At 45.0% G+C, this 15,813-nt stretch overlaps 1 protein-coding gene across 3 annotated transcripts in view; it reads right to left on the bottom strand.

Annotated features, from left to right (window-relative positions):
* Positions 1-15,813, bottom strand: part of BICDL1 (BICD family like cargo adaptor 1) — a 49,694-nt gene that overhangs the window by 16,530 nt on the left and 17,351 nt on the right. For 2 of the 3 annotated variants that reach the window (XR_013184687.1, XM_077188059.1), the window contains exons 3-4: positions 2,741-2,857; positions 552-698 (exon numbers count right to left, since the gene is read on the bottom strand). Coding sequence is in view for 2 of the 3 variants with exons in the window: in XM_077188059.1 (XP_077044174.1) it covers positions 552-698; positions 2,741-2,857 (264 nt within the window). In the remaining variant the exon portion in view is untranslated. Of the gene's footprint in view, positions 1-551; positions 699-2,053; positions 2,066-2,740; positions 2,858-15,813 lie in introns of all 3 variants that reach the window. The other variant, XM_054645553.2, reaches the window with a different exon arrangement.

Raw genomic sequence — 15,813 nt, 5'->3', positions numbered from 1 at the left:
AGTGCTTGGTAACCCACAGAAGTGAAATGGAAAAACCTTGCTCTGCCCTAAGCCTCAGAGGGGCCAAGCTCGTTTTCTGGGGAGTGACATTTGGTGATTCATGGCTGTGAACACCATGGAGATTGTTGGGAAACCACCTGAGCACTGGGATCTAAGAGGTCAGTGACAGCACTCTGGAACAGCAGAGATCAAGAGGGGCTTCTCTGGATCTAGAGAAGGCCCTTTTGAAGCCAATTCTACAAATTAAATAAAATGAACTGTAACCAGAGTCCTCTGATTCTTTTTGCATTTACCTTATTTCCCCAGTACCCTGCCCCACTTCCTTGCTCAGATCTCCCTCCTAAGCTGCTCTTTGCTGTCAAGATGCCTCGTTGATGTTCCTGTTACCTGTCTTCATGGGGAACACCCCGGACCTTGCTTGCTGCCATTCTTGCATGAGCCATTTCATTCCTCTAGTTGTCCTGTCTCCCAGTTTGTGGCCAATTTTACCCCAAATCATGACTTTTACTGCATCTCCCCATCCCCTCCCTGTCTCACTGCTGCCTCCTCACCTGCAGGTCCTTGTCATGGCTTTGTCTCTCCAGGATGAGCACTCGGTCCTGCAGCTCCTCCACAGTTCCCTGGAGCAGGTCGTTCTCCTCCATCATGGCACTGAGGCGATGCTCCAGCTCCCGCTTCCTGTCCGTCAGCATCTTGATCTGCAGGGCAAAGAGAGGCCCTGTCAGACTTTGCAGGGAGCAGAGAGGAGAAACACCACATTCCCAGGAGAGAAATGAAACAGCAACAAGCAGAAGGATGTACACAGGTGTTCTGTACCTGTATGACAGAAACTACCTCTGTGTGTGGTTTAAAGCTTAGGAAAGCTCTGAAAGGAACCAACTCCTTTCCCAGGCTGCAGGGCCTGCTCCAAAGGGGCTGGCTGGGTGTGCACTGGCAGGAATATGCAAGGCATATTCCTTGAAATCAATATTAACTGGAGACCACCCCTGCCCACCCCTTGAACCTGAATATTCAAAAGACTGGGAAGAACTGGTTACTTTTTTGGCTGGTCCTGATGGTGGCATTTTCTCCTGTATGGGTGCTGGAGATCACAGGGTGAGCCAGCATGATACAGGGTGAGTCTGTGGGATCCTGCTCCCTGCAGGGCTGTGCCACAGCACTGCCCATTGCTGTTCTTAATTGGTGTGTGTTCATCAGGTCCTCACCAGGGATTTTTCTGTCTTTTCAATTGTGTAGACTCTTTTCTGTGCCATGCTTATTTTTAGCCTCCCAGTGATCGGTTGCCTCCAAAATTGGTTCATTTCTTTTAATTGTCAAGGGCAGTGATTTCAGGCAAGGGACAGTTTGCCAAACAAACCCTCCATGACTCAGTTAGCTGGGAACAGTGCAAGGGATGAATCAGCACTAGCCAAGGTCACTTCTGTTTAACCAAGAAGAAGGAGCTTTTCCCCACATTAGTACACACAGGATCTCTGGGGTCTGGTATGCCAGCCATCCACCAGTCCGGCATAACCCTAAATATTCCTTATGGCCTCCTTTCAGTTCATGGAGCGTAGACAAATTCAGCAAATTCCTACTGTTTAACCCTCTTTGGGACCTTGTCTCTTTGCTGCTTTCTGGGTTGCTGGAAAGATCTGGCTGCACAAAGGAGTATCAGCCAAGTATGTGGACTTGCTATTTCTGCAGAGTAAAGGCTGCTGGAGGTATTGGAAAGCTGCTCTGAGGTGACTAATGGTTTCTGAGATGTCTCTGCCCACCACCACCATGATTTGCATGGGTTGAAAAAAGAAAAATAAGAGGTTTAATGGAGAGATTGTATCAAGATTTCATATTTGGTAGGCAGAGTAATGAATATGCTGTAAATAACAATACAACATAAAAAACACCGCTCTGCCATGAGCCCTGGACCATGGGAAAGGCACAGGGGGAAAGGGTTTGGAAAGCAAGAGACAGGAAGGAGGTGAGGAGACAAGGTGTGGCATGCATGGTGACAGGCATGCATGGTGACAGCAATGGATGTGCAGGCAAACCCTTTCCAAGCCTCCATACTTACTTCAAGGACTTGCTGCTCCACACCAAGGGGAAGGGAAGAAAAGGCGAGGGACCAGCAAGGAGCAGGTGGGAGCGGGAGAAAAGAAATCGAGAGATTTTAGGAAAAGCTTTTCCAGACAGCTTTTAAATAAAAGAAGTGGTTGGGTAGTAGAGTTGGACATCTTCTACCCATCTTCTACCTGTCTATGTGATCCCCAGTGAGCCTGTCAGGGAAGGGGAAAGGAAGGAAGTTGTCTCATTCCTGCAAATGTACCTGAGTTAAAACAGGCAGGGGCTCCTTGCTTTCCCAAGTGCATGGCTCAGAGGCAAGAGAGGATTGCTGCTTTCTTTGCAAGCATGAGCAACAGAGGAAAAAAACCCTTGCAGACCTTCCCACCATTCCTACCAGAGTTTAGTCTGTACTGGACAGCAGCCCTGCAGGAGCACAGCCATAGTTTGGCTCCTGGAAGATCCTTCTCATCCATTCATTTTGCAGGAACGCTGTGGCAAAGGCAGCACTGGAAGGTGCCCTGAGCCAGCCCAGCCAGAACACCATGGAGCAATCCTTGCTGGGGGAGTCCTGTGCCACAGTGCTGCCATCCCTCTGCTGGCTCCACTGGCTGACTGTGTTTGCCCAGCTCAGAGAGGGTCATTACACAAGCTCCAAGAGCCCTGGCTGCTTTCTGCAGGAGGGAGGCAGGTGACTCACCTCGGCCTGGAGGCTCTCCAGCCGCACGATGTGCTGGCTGCTGGAGGAATTCTTCTCCCGAAAGTCCTCCCGGAGGGTGTGGACCTGCAGGGAGAGCTGCCGCTCCACCTCCGACGCCTGCAAGGAGACACCAGCTGGAGTTACCCCAAAAGCAGCCCTCTCCTCCTGCCCAGGGAACCCCACCCAGATACACCTTCTGCACAAGCCCAGTTTCTGCAGAAACTCTGAATTTTGCAGAGTTTGGGTGAGTGAAAATCTCATCCTGGACGGACACTGGGGAGAGCTGCCATTTAAACCATGTTGATTTTTCCCTTGGGGCAGCCAAGAGGACACAGCCCATAATTTTTTTCACTGCAAAAAAACATGATGACTCCTGTGTCCTAAAGGAAATTCACTTTGCCTTAAAAATTGTAGCCTAGCTGGGGTTGAGGAGAAGACCAGGAAACACTCCTATTAGATTTACACTCTCTTAACCTCTGAACATCTTTGGCACAGCTCTAATATAACAAGTACTCTTTGCCTTTGATTCCCAGCTCCTGTCAAGGCCAGATGGAGAAACATCCAATGCACATGACTGTCAGTGAAGGATCCCTGGGCTTGTCCCTCTTTCCCATTTTGAAGCAGAGATGCCCCACTTATGCAGGGTGGTTTGAGGACAGCAGAAAGGTCATTCCTACCTGCAGGATCCAGGCTTGAGGCAGCCCTTACAAATGACAGCTTAGACATGTTAAGGCCTCTCCAGGCAGCTTTATGGCTGATTCTTACATGTGAACACACTTGCTTAGGCTTGTGAGACAACATAAGGTTTTTATGACTAAATCCTAAAGAGACAGCAAAATGGACAGTTTTCTTTTTAATTAGCTTCCATCAGGTTCCATTACACTTAGGCACAGAGCTGGCACTATGCCACAGGGGCTGGGATTGAGCTGATTCCCCCCAAGAGGTGGCATTGCTGTCCTGCTTGGGGCATGTCCAGTGGCAAAAGCCAAACTGCTTTAGACAGGGAGGTGAGATGGGAGGGAGGGATTGGAGCCAGCAGCTGTGGGCAGGCTGGGGAATGCATCTTCAGGTCTGGCAAATGTGGGTCTGGATTTTCTCCAGGTGCTCTGACAGTGCCCAAGGCAGAGCTTCACCAAAGGGTGCAATGACTCTGCTCTAGGAGCTTGTGACTGGAGCAATGAGCACACAGACCCAGCCTGAGCTGCCCACAAAGGCAACACTGCTCCCTTTTTAAAATGATCCCTTATTTTGCACAGTCTGCAGCAAAATATTCCAAACCAGAAGCATGAAGTAAAAGGCTGTTCCAGCTCCATCAAGTGGAGGAAACTGGTGGCCTCAGCACTGTTTGCTTGGAGGGGCAGCAGCAGACAGAAGTGTGGCCACCAAATCAGGCTCTGACCACTGGCTCCTAAAAACAGAAGTGTGTTCCAATGAAAAGAAATAATCTTGTCTACCAATTGGTTTTTAGTTCCCTTCTTATACTGTTTTTTCACTCTTCTTTAAAGCCCCGTATCAGAACCCTTTGCAGATTGCCAAATGGATTTAATAAAGCTTCCTTGCTTGGGCAGGATGCACAGAATATAATGACAGCACAGCACTATAGGAAGGGGGTGGTTATTTTTCTTCCCTTAAGCAACTATAGGTTGCAAAGCATCCTGAGCAGCTATTAATTGGTGACACTAAAGAAGATGGATGGATTGTGCTTTTTCTGAATGATTCACTTGCTTTTGTAATGACTGCTGAAACATCTTCATGCTGAAACACTCTGCAGGAGCTATCAAGGATGAAAAAGCACCAGATGAAAAGCACTGAAGGATTTTGCCTGCAAGATGCTGACCACACTCCCAAGGAGCACAAGTGGCCCCAGAGGAGATGACACACCAGTATTTGATAGCTCACTGTGTAACATAATTTATATGCTTGAAGAATTCTACATACAGAGAGTATATAAATGTACAACAGAGCAGTAAGGAAACAAGGCAGTATTAATGGCATTGTAAAAATCCCTGGTAGGAGAATATATAGCTGCTCTTGCTCGTTCTGCTCCCCATGCCCAGACAGGAGCAGGTGAAGGGATGAGCTGCAAGGATGATTCAGATTGTGGAAAGTCTGTTATATGAAAGGAGTCTAAAAAAAGGATGGCTTGTTTTATCTCATGCAGTGAATGCTGAGAGAGGACTCCCTATAAATACATCACGGATGAGCACACAGAAGGGAGAAGCGCTATTTAAGCAGAAGCACAATTTTGGCAGAAAAGAAAGATGTGAATAAACCGGATAAGAGTATATTAAGGCTGGCAATAGGAAGATTTCTACATTTTCAAGGACCTGCTGTAGGATTCCTCTTCCTGCACCATTACAGTAGTAGAAATGGTGGCAAAAAAATTAACTTTGTAATGGAGCTGGGTCACTTTATCATGCAGCTTCTTTCAGAGGGCTGCCTGTGACAGAAGGGAAATGAATTGACCTCAAAGGTCCTCTCCAGTACCAGGCTGCTTGCAGGACTGTAAGACTTGTATTCACCAGCATTAAATCATCATCTGGAATTTATCTATGTGCTGCCCAGCTCACAGGTTCACACATCTTATTGCCACAATTATAACCCACATGGAGGGAAAAAAGGACTCAGTTGCTGTTAGTATTTAGAGCCCTAAAGGCAGACAGGATGTCACAGTGTCACCTCAGTGAACACCACTTGCATACTACCTCATGCAGTAGAGAAAAGCAAAAACAACACTTGCTTTAGGCTCACACAGTACAGAAAGTACTCTCTGACCAGCTGTTTAGCAGAAGTAAACAGAAATGACTGTATTTTGTGTTTCCCTCCACAGGCTAACTAGAAACAGTCTTCATCCAGTTTTTCTAGACATGAAACGGTCATGGAATCTTCCTTGTCATGCTACATTTGTTTCAGAGGTTATTAATCCTGCTGCCAAACTAACCTTTCTAATTGATTGTAAAGGAGAGATTTTAACATCAGCTTGCATTAATTTATGAAGGCCACCTTGACAGTGTCCAGTATTTCTCAGGCTTTATGGTGTATATTCAGACAGTGTCTGCTTCAGCTCTCAGCACTGCTGGTGGCGTGCACCTGTACATGTGTGTTTTAAACCATGAGATTCCCACTGATTACTTCTAACATGCTCTTTTTACTTAGTGGTTTCAGTGAAGATGTAACCTTCCATCTCCATTTCCTCTTTAATGTTCAATATGGCTTTTGCTGAATGGAAGTGAGTTTGTTCTGCCTCAGCCAGCCTGTAGGGCTTTCTCTTCTCCATCAGTGTTTCCTAAACATTAAAAGCTAAATCTTTTGTGGTTCTGTCAATCACTTAGCAATGCACTGATTTTCCTAGAGACAAGTAATATTCTTTACAGAAAGGAGACATATATTGCCCAACATCACAGCTTTGCTCTGTAGTTAAAAATGAATTAATTTCCTCAGTATGGGCAAATTGGCCAACGCAGCCGCCAGGCAAGATTTGAAACATATCTGCAAAAGCATAGACATCAATTCACAATTAGATATATCCAATCAACTGTGAGATTTGTTTTCTGGTCTTCAGGCAAGGTTTCGATGAGATTTGGGCAGTGCAAGAAGAGCAGGAGGACATTTTGGCTTCTGCTCTAATTAAGGGCTTTTCATCATTGCAAACTTGATTAAGTTTCTCTCGTGATTAATTCCCAAGTGTTAAAATACACAAAGATCTACATGTGTATATCTCTGGCAGAAAGAGATGCTTGCCAGTTACAAGAACTCCATGAGGTTTAACATCTGGAATGTATGAGCAATAAATACATAAAACAAATATAAATAAATTGGACCACTGATGTTCCTGTGAAGGGGGGATCTTTGAGAAGTCAGGGATGGACTGTGACAAATTAATGGCCTGTAGGTTAGTCCTAGTCAAAGAAAACCTTCCTCTGGGGTAAGAGTTGATAAATAAAGCTAACTGATTACAAAATATCTAGCTATAAGTCATGTCACAAAGAAAAGGAGAATGGAAAAAGTTAAATAGACTGTAGCTGGGTGGAGAAACCAATGTTTCCATATGATTTACTTCTACAAACAAGATGATTAAGATTTAACAAAGGATATTGAAGATTTTCTTGCCTAAAATAGCTAAGAAAGAGAAGTTCTAATTAGTGCTAAATTTGTAACACTCAGGAGAGCGTGTTACCCCTTTTATTAATTTGCTAATAGCTGAGTTCAAGGGACTTCCAGTTCCCACTGTGGTCCCATTAACACTTCAAACCACTAATTGCTGCCTCCCCTGGCTGCAGGTTCCTGGATTCCCAGCTCTTCTCTGGAAGGAAAATATATTTGGCTACTAAAACATAACCAGAGCAGGAAACAACAACAACAACAACAAATTGCTTTAGATTAGTAATTTACAAAAAATTGTTAATCTGGCTTCTGAGGGAAGTCCCAGAAGATTGGGATTGCTGTCTTGCCACTGCAGCCAGCATCCTGGTGCTGGAAGAACCCTGGTTTTCTGGGATACTTGATCCATGCCAATAAATTGGCTGTTTCCTAATCCTTGGCACATTGGCACCATAAGCCACAATCAATATTTTGCACACCTGGAAGTTGCTCGGTTTGGGAATCTTTGAGAGATTTTTAGCAAAGCTTTGAATGCAGGTCAACTTCAAATTCTTATTTGAAACGTTAGTCCATCCAGGAAAAGTTCTTACATAATATAAGTGCTTGTATTCACCACCTCTTGGGGCCTTCAGCTTGTATTTGCTGATTGATGTGCCCAGAGGGATTCCCTGAGGAATTCTCTGTGGAGAAGAGCAGTGGCACCCTGGTGGGCTGGCCAGATGCCCACCCAGCTGCTCTCAGCCCCCCTTCTCAACAATGGGCGAGAAAATAAGATTTGAAAGCTTGTGGGTTGAGACAAAGACAGGGAGATTACACACTATTAGGGGAATTTGAAGTTAAAACAGTGGCCAGTAAAGTAAAAGGCAAAGCTCAGACCAACCATTGCCTGGGATTAGCAATGGGGATTTTTGTGGTGAGGGAGAGGATGGAACTGTACTGAGGGTGGATATCGCCCATCCTGGTGGGGTTGTTGATGGTGCTATTTCCTTTGTGGTGTGAGGAGGGTTTTTTGGGACTGATGTCATCAGTGGAGCTGTGCAGTGTGTGTGGTGAGTGGATGCTTTAATGACCATTATGAAATTAGCATTTTGCTGAGGCAAGGGGTGGAATTTATTTGCTGCAGATGCCCAGGCACTGCTGGGGGGCTGAGAGACCCTCTGAGGTGAGGCTGGGGCTGCCCCAGGGTGGACATGGTGAGTTCCACCCCAGCCCCTCTGCGGGCAGGGCTGAGCCTGTCATTCACACCTCTGGAAAAATGCACTCAGGAAAGGGCACAACACCTTCTGCCAGTGTCAGCTGAGGTAAAAAGTGTGTGAAACAGCAACAGCCTCGTGGTTGAAGGAGGAGTAGGAGGGGATTTGGCTAGGCCTTCTCCAGAGACCTCTTCCTGCTTCTCCCCAGTGCAGCACAGGACATCAGAGCTGGGAAGTGCCCCCATCCCTGCCAAATGGGGAGTGGGGCTGAATCCTCCTCCTCACTTCATCCTTCACTCTGCTACTGTCCAGCTGTGGGGGATTTCAGGCTGATGAGCTCTCCCTCTGGCAGGAAACAGGCTGCTACAGGCCTGCTCCATTGGGTGGGGGCCCCACACTGACAACAGGGCAGGGGGACAAAACAGTAAACAAAAGAATGTTAGTTTTGCACAAAATGAATCTCCCCAGAAAAAAGGAAAACAGAGATCTCGGTCCAAAGGACTGCCAAAGCAAGGAGACTCAGTAATGGAGGAAAGGCACAATTATGACTCTTTTATAAGCATCAGGCTGGGGACACATTAGTGATGGGAAAAGCCTCATGGCTGCAGCATTAAACCTATTCTGAGAGGATTCTGTGAGACAAAGGGCAGCAATGGCAGCTTATGCTAAGCTCTGCACTACTTCCACAGTTTTGACATTTTGGAAATACAAGAATACAAGCTTTTATTGCTTGCATGAAAGTGAGAAATTTTTGCTGCAGATTTGTTCCCTTTCCCTTCTGTAGGACAAGTGGGAAATGCACTTGTCCTACAGAAGGGAAAGGGAACAAATGTGTGTCCTTTAACCTCACTCCTATTTACCTGAGTTTTACCATAACAAAACCCCAAGAATGTGTTTCCTCTCCACAAGCCCTAGTTGTGCAGTGGGTGGCAATGGGTTAATGCCAATCAACTCTGAGGCCTCACACCTGAGAGGCAGAGGCCCAACTGGCTGAAAGAGAGAGCAGGCAGCACCTGGGGCTTTGTATTTTAGGGTGGAGTGCTCTGGCACCTGCTTCTTGACGTGGAATTAAGAATAGAGGTATTTAGTTCCTTGGTGGAAACATCTGCAAACTATGGCTCTTCTCAGGCTGAAGCTGGATTTCTTGTTTTTGGAAGGAAAAGTGTTTGCATTGTATTACTCTGGCTCCTTCCTGTATTTCTGGTGACTGGAGGACCATGTGGCTACAGATGGAGAAAAGGTACTGATACTTTTTTTCTTTTATTTTCAAGTGTCCTTGAAAAATCCTTTTATCAAAGATGGTTGACTTTTGCTGCATCACTAAGCAAAGTGTGAAAAACTAGATGGGGTTTTCCTGGCAATGTTCTTTTTTTCCTTTCCTGTAAGGTTAGGTGATACATCAAAACCAGTGTGCAAGGCAAGCATCTGAATGCTTTGGGAAAGAGTTCAGGGGAATGAATGCAAAATGGTGGCCTTCATCTTGTCTTTTAGTAAGTGTTCAGATAACTGATTGAGGCCAAAAACCATTAGCTTGGGCTAAATCAATTTACAGGATTAGGAACTGCAGGGGCAGTTGGGTGCCACATGGGGGTAACTCTACCTGGGTGTAACACTTCCAGGTCTGTTATTTGAATGAAAGAAAGAGCTTCACAAGTGGCTGTGGGCTGTTTTAGGAGGTGCTTAAACACGAGCCTCCCTTTTTTTTGTGGTTTATTCTTGACCTAAACATTTGGCTCTTGTGGAGAAGAAAATAGAGTGTGTGGAAAAATGAGTCAGCCAGCTTCCTGTGGGAGGGACTGCAGGAGGCACGATGCTTTGAATGCTGCAATAAATTAGCACTGGAGATAATTCAGAGGACAAAGTGTGCCTGGAGGACACACCATGCTAAGTAGTGCACGAAGTGGCTCCTGCTCTGTGTGCAAATCCTGCTTTGCAGAAGAAGTGTGGGAGATGAGGCAGCTCTGCACTGTGTCTGCTGTGGGGCTCTGCACAGAGAGCTGAACATGGGCTTGTTGGCAGCTGCTTGGCTCCTGGATGGTGAGAGGATTAGGGTAATAACATGTGACACCAGCAGCCTGGTCTGCTTCTGTGGGGATGCTGCACATCATCTGGAGTGAAGCATTTGTTACCTATTGCACATGGAAGCAGAAAGGCTGCAATAATCAAGTCTGGTGGAGCTGAGAGGAACCACCACATTAATTCACTGCAGCACAGCCTGGCCCTTGTTGCAAGGGTGTCTGGGACCTTCAGGTTAAAAAGTTTGGCATTCCCCTTGTGCCTGTGCAAGAGCACAGTGCCTGGAGTTCTGTACTGGACTAGCAGAGGGAATGGTACAGTTTGGAAGTGGACAGTTCATGTTTTCCATCAGTAAGCTCTGTGGTCTGCTCTCCAAGATAACTTTCAATGCATTTCTAATATTTAATTTCCACTAATAAGTTTTTTTCCCCCTGATAAAGGCATATTTTATCTTGATAGACCATTTTGGCCATTACCTTTGATGTGGGTTTTTAATCCAGATTTGCAGGAGCTCAGTCTGTCTTTGCTACATGAGCTAAAGGCTGAAAAATATTTCTTCCAGTAACTTCCTAGTGAGCCAAAAGTGTGGGTCAGATGAGAGGACAAAGAAATACAAAATGCCTGACTAGTTTGGAAATAACTGAACTGGAAACACAAATACTTAACCTGGTCATTAAAACCTTTTGAAAAATTAAGAAGGTTACAATGTTGGAGACAAAGAAATGTAACATTCCCTCCTGCCTGAGAGGCTTTGCTCTCTTTCTATGGTAGCCTGAAGTCAGGACAGCCAGTCTGTTCTTGAATTAATTCTTTTACAAAATCATTTTAGTCTTAAGACCTTAAACCTGGAGGTGTTTAAACCCAAATGGTTGTGCCTGGAAGAAAGAGACAATAATTAAGCTTCTTACAGTCTCCTGCTCTGGCTTTAAGCACTCTCTCCCCTTTATTTCAAAGCAAATTAACTGAGTTCTGTTGGGGATATCTAATATCTGATGGCAAACTAACAGTTCTGTCTGCTCTTGAAATCTTCATGTCTACACCATGTTAAGCTCACAATATACTGTTTTAGGATTTATTAGTAGTAAATACAAGCCAGAAGTTTTCCAGTGTATGTAGACTTGGTACTCAACCCTGCAGTTACAAACGTGTCTGAATGCATGAAAATAGGGGTGACCATTCCCATATATGTGAAATGAGTTAGTGCTAAAAAAGATGGGACAAAATTCAAGGAGTTGGTTTAAAATATATTAAACTCTCCCAGGCAGTCTTCAGACAGGAAGAGAGAAAACATTTTCTCAAATGTATATTTAAATTTTATGGTAGATTGACCTGGACATGTTTGACTAGCTTTTAAATCCCTGCAAAGTTTGATTCCAAATAACTTCTATCAGGCTGTTTCTTAAAAACAGTGCTCATATGTGTTTGCTCATTTCCTTTAAAACTTGATAAACTTATTTCAAAAGTGAGAGGAAAAAGAGCTACGAAGTGGTTTTTGGAGCTTGGCTTGATTAAAGCAAGATGTGCAAATGTTCATTGCAGAAGGATGATTTCTCATAGCCAATACAGTAGAACTTGTGGGTCCTTTTTGTGGAAAAATAAGGAAACTCAAACTCTATAGTGAACAGTGGCCAGGATGAAAGCTACAGCTTCAAACTATTCCAATAAAGTTTCCTCTTCACTAAATGTTTTAACCACAGATAGGTGCAATAGGGCCACACATGGAAAGTGAATGCCATAAAAATGAGCAAGTCCATCACAAAGATTTGGAAACTTTGTGATGGACTGGAAACCATGAAACTCATATGGCAGCATGTCACATTGCAGTACTCAAATAAAAAGGTACAAATCTATGTTCTTAAAGGATTGTTCTGGAGCTGTTAAGTAACATTTTACTGAAAATATTTCTTGGTCAGCTAGTACTTGATCTGTCCTTCTAAACACAAAAGAACTGTGCTGAATACCTGCAGACAAAAAGCTTCTAGAGAGATACCATTTAACTTAGCAGTGCTTCTTCCTGTACTTTGGCAGCCTCCAGCTATATCTGAATTGTTCTCCCTCTTGACAGCATGAAAAGATCTGTTCAGAGCATAAGGTCTTTGGAGCAGACTTTGAGCACAAGGCAGACCTTGCTCTTGGTGATTGCTGACAAAAGATAATTACAATGCGTTAGTAATAACATCTGAGCACTTTGATCTGCTGAAGCTGAATCTATACTTAGTGCATTAACATGGGTAATAAGTACAGGAATTCTGTCTCCTTTTAGCCCAACTTTGCTCTGTTTCCACCCAGGGTGAGCCTGTGGATGCAGGTGCAACAGCTGCTGGAACACAGCATGTTTACCTTCTGTGCAGTGACAGATGTAAACACTGAGGGGGATTAGGTCTTTAATTCCCACATCCTCAGGGCAGGGCTTGGCCTTCAGAGCACTCTGCACCTCCCCAGCTGTACAGAGGGGCAAATATGCAATAGTAATTTCTAGTGTGAGCCAGAGCATAAATTCACAGCAGGTGTATTCAAAGCTGAAGACATATTTTCCAAACCACACTTGTAACCCAGCTTTTGGGAAGCTTCTCAGTACTTCTCCAAGTGGCCAGATCTTATTCATGTGATAATGATCTTATGCGTGTGTCTCTCTCTGGAGAGACTGCATGGCTGTAGCTGTGGCCAGTGTCTGGATGAGGGGAGGGTCTGGATTTTGGATCTCTCCTTGCAGCTTTGTCCTCCTACAATCTTGCTTTTAAAAAGCTCTTGCATGAATTTTATTGAAATAACAGCTTTTGGCAAACTTGCTGGCATTTTGGTACTTTAAGTCCTACAACAGGCTGTGCTTGGAAATAAAAAATCAAGTAGATGTGGAGAGGAAACGTAGCTGAAAAACGAGGTGGGTGCAACACATGCTGTGGGATGGCATATAAAGGATACTATACTCTGCCAAACCATACACATGCAGGGGAATCATTATCAGGGACTGGAAAGAGCCCCTCTCTGTATGAGTTTCAGGGTTTAGTGTATGTGAGTATCACTAAAGGTAAAGTATGGATGGTCCTGTATGGGGGAAGATGCCTCAGTCACCAACCCTTCATGTATTCATATAGAAAAGAAGTGCAGTGTTATTAGAGGAAGAAAAACCTGCTGCAGCAACATCCCAGCAGCTCTGTTAGAGTAACTGCCTGGGAGAGAGTCCACTGAAAATGTTACAAAAGCCGTGCTTGGCTGTGGGCAGCCAGTTTGGCACAAATATGTTAGACTCAGACTTGTACCTGTAGCCAAGGTTTTGCAAATCCAGGTCAGGTGTCATTCAAGTGAAAGCCCTTTCCTGCACTGTCTAAGATGCTGCTTAGAAGGATAAGAGTCACTGAAGCTGTGTTTTTTTGGCACAGAGGCTGCTGCTTTTTGACAACTGACTCCATGCAGACACAGCCAGCTCTCAGCAAGCCTGGGCTGAGCTGGAGCAGGTGCCAGGCAGGTCTGGGACTGACCCACAGCCCTGGTGTGGGGCTGCCTGCAAACCTGTAAGCACTGGTCAAGGTCTTAGGCTGGTAAACACTGCACAGACAGAATTAGCAGCCTGTCCTGTGTTTGATGCTGAGAAAAGATCTCTTTTCTCTGTGAAGGTTTCACAGCTGAGGCTTTGGCTGGTAAGAAGCATGCTTCTCTCCTTCACCAAAACTTCCTGTTCACCCTCAGTGATTTGTCTTGGAGGGGCAGAGTTTATAAACAAGGAGAGTTTCCCTACAGCTGCCCTTTAGGGAAAATATTGTTGCTTTTGGCTTTGGTGCTTTTAAGCAGAAGTCAGTACCAATGACATGTACCCTGTGCATGTGCCTTTTGACCCTACCTAGGGCCAAAAAAGGGAATGGAGACCAGCTGTAAAGTGCAACAAGAAAAGGACAACAAAAGTGGTGTGGCAGTGGCTGTTCTTCAGCTTCAGAGTCTCCCTGACAAGTTACTGTTGGGAACGTGCTTAATTTTCAAAGCTCTGTTTGAACATGCTCATACTTTACCTGTGGCAACCTTAGTTGCTTTCCAGGTATGTTCATTTATCCCTTTATCTTCAGCAGAGAGGGCTGCCTTGCCTGAGTGTGTGTGGATTCTCCTGCACTTAATCGTGGGCTGATCTACTCCATCTCTTCTGCTACTACAGCAGGATTTTAAACTGGGATCTTCCCTAGCTTTGCTGCACATAAATGATTAACTTTCTCTTCCTCTAGCTGCCTGAAATCAAGAGTAATGTGACCAGTGACAGAGGAGACTGTGGTATTCAGCTCTCAGCAGTTTTTATTACTCCTGCTGCTGTAGCTGAATTTCTGTATGTGCACAAGCCAATGGTAGCAGCACTAAATCTCCTGAGCCCCTGCTGTGTGCTGGAGTGTCTAAAATGGTGCTGCTTAGAGCTTCTGCCAGTACACAGACATGTGAGTGAGCTAGGAGGGCTTTCATCCTATCAGTGCTAAAAATCACCTGCCTTAAGCCACTGATCCCTTTCCTCCCTCCGTGCAAGTCTTGCATGCAGTGAGGTGTGTGCTGGTGCTGGCAGATGGCTGGGGAGCAAACAGGTCCACATGAGCATGCAAAAAAATCAGGCTGCATCACTGCTCACCAGCCTGTGCCAGGACCTGGGTTTTCTTCTGCCTGTCACTGGCTGCCCCATCACACCTTGGCTTGGCTGTTTGGTGACCTACCTCCTGGAAAGTTTTCCCCCCTCCTCTCTCAGCTCTCTCTAGTTGATTAGTCTAAGAGATATCAGCCATGGCACATTGTTGAATTCATTTTTAGACACAATGCTGTGCCAGAGATTTATTTGCTCAATTACAGAAATACTATTATTTCTGCTGCAGTATGTCTGGATTTGGTTTTGTTCCTGAGGCTGGTGCTGATTTCAGCCTCCTTTCCTTGGCTCTGCTTAAAGATATTTTTTGTTGTTCTGTTGAATTCGAGCAGATATCCCCACTTTGGAAAGTTATAAAGAACAGAGTGGACTGAAGAAGGAACAAGTGGTTTAATCATGTCACTACTGCAGCACAGATAGGCTTTTATCACTTAGATCTTCAACTCTTAACACTTCTATGTAATGGCAGGGCTGCTCAGCTCCATGCACAGGCACTCTCTGCATCTCCTATGTGGAGGTCTCACGTCAGTGCCACACATGGCAAAAGCTGGCTTTGGGTGCCCAGGATGCCACATGAGACAAGGAAATTCTTCCCCAGCAGACCCACACACCAGGTGGAGGAGAGAAAAGCTTCATGCAAGTGGAGCATGTGTGGAAGCTCCCTGACTTGATGCTTTGGTCATGTCTGCCTGAGCAGTGGGGCACGAGGGTGCAACCCAGAGCTGCTTGCTCAGAGAAAGTGTGAGTACAACCCATGTCAGACAGTGTGTGCACACCAAGTGATGGCCTGAACCCTGGATCGTTTTCAGAAATTAACAGGTTAAAGTGAAGCATAATTTTGTTAAGCTCTTGCAGGGATTTGGAATTTCCCAGTGTGATCCCACTGACAACAAGGGACAAGGAGATAAAGATATTAGAGCTGAGTTTTCAGCACAAGTGTTCTCTCAAGCACTGATTCAAAATACAGCTTCACATGTCAAGCTGTGAAACACCAAGTATATCCATGTCTCAAACTTATTTATTTAGAGGACAAGACAAATACTACCAGTTAAAAAGCTCTCTATTGATTTTCACCCTTACTCAGGTTTGCTGAAAGGGTTTAGGATTTAATATTGTTTATGGCAACAATTAAACATTACCAGGAAAGGAGTGTT

This window comes from Agelaius phoeniceus, chromosome 18 (genome assembly GCF_051311805.1).
Source record: "Agelaius phoeniceus isolate bAgePho1 chromosome 18, bAgePho1.hap1, whole genome shotgun sequence".
In the NCBI taxonomy this organism is placed as follows: Eukaryota; Metazoa; Chordata; class Aves; order Passeriformes; family Icteridae; genus Agelaius; species Agelaius phoeniceus.
The sequence above is the reverse complement of the archived record's forward strand: the minus strand, read 5'-3'. Positions and strand labels throughout refer to the sequence as shown.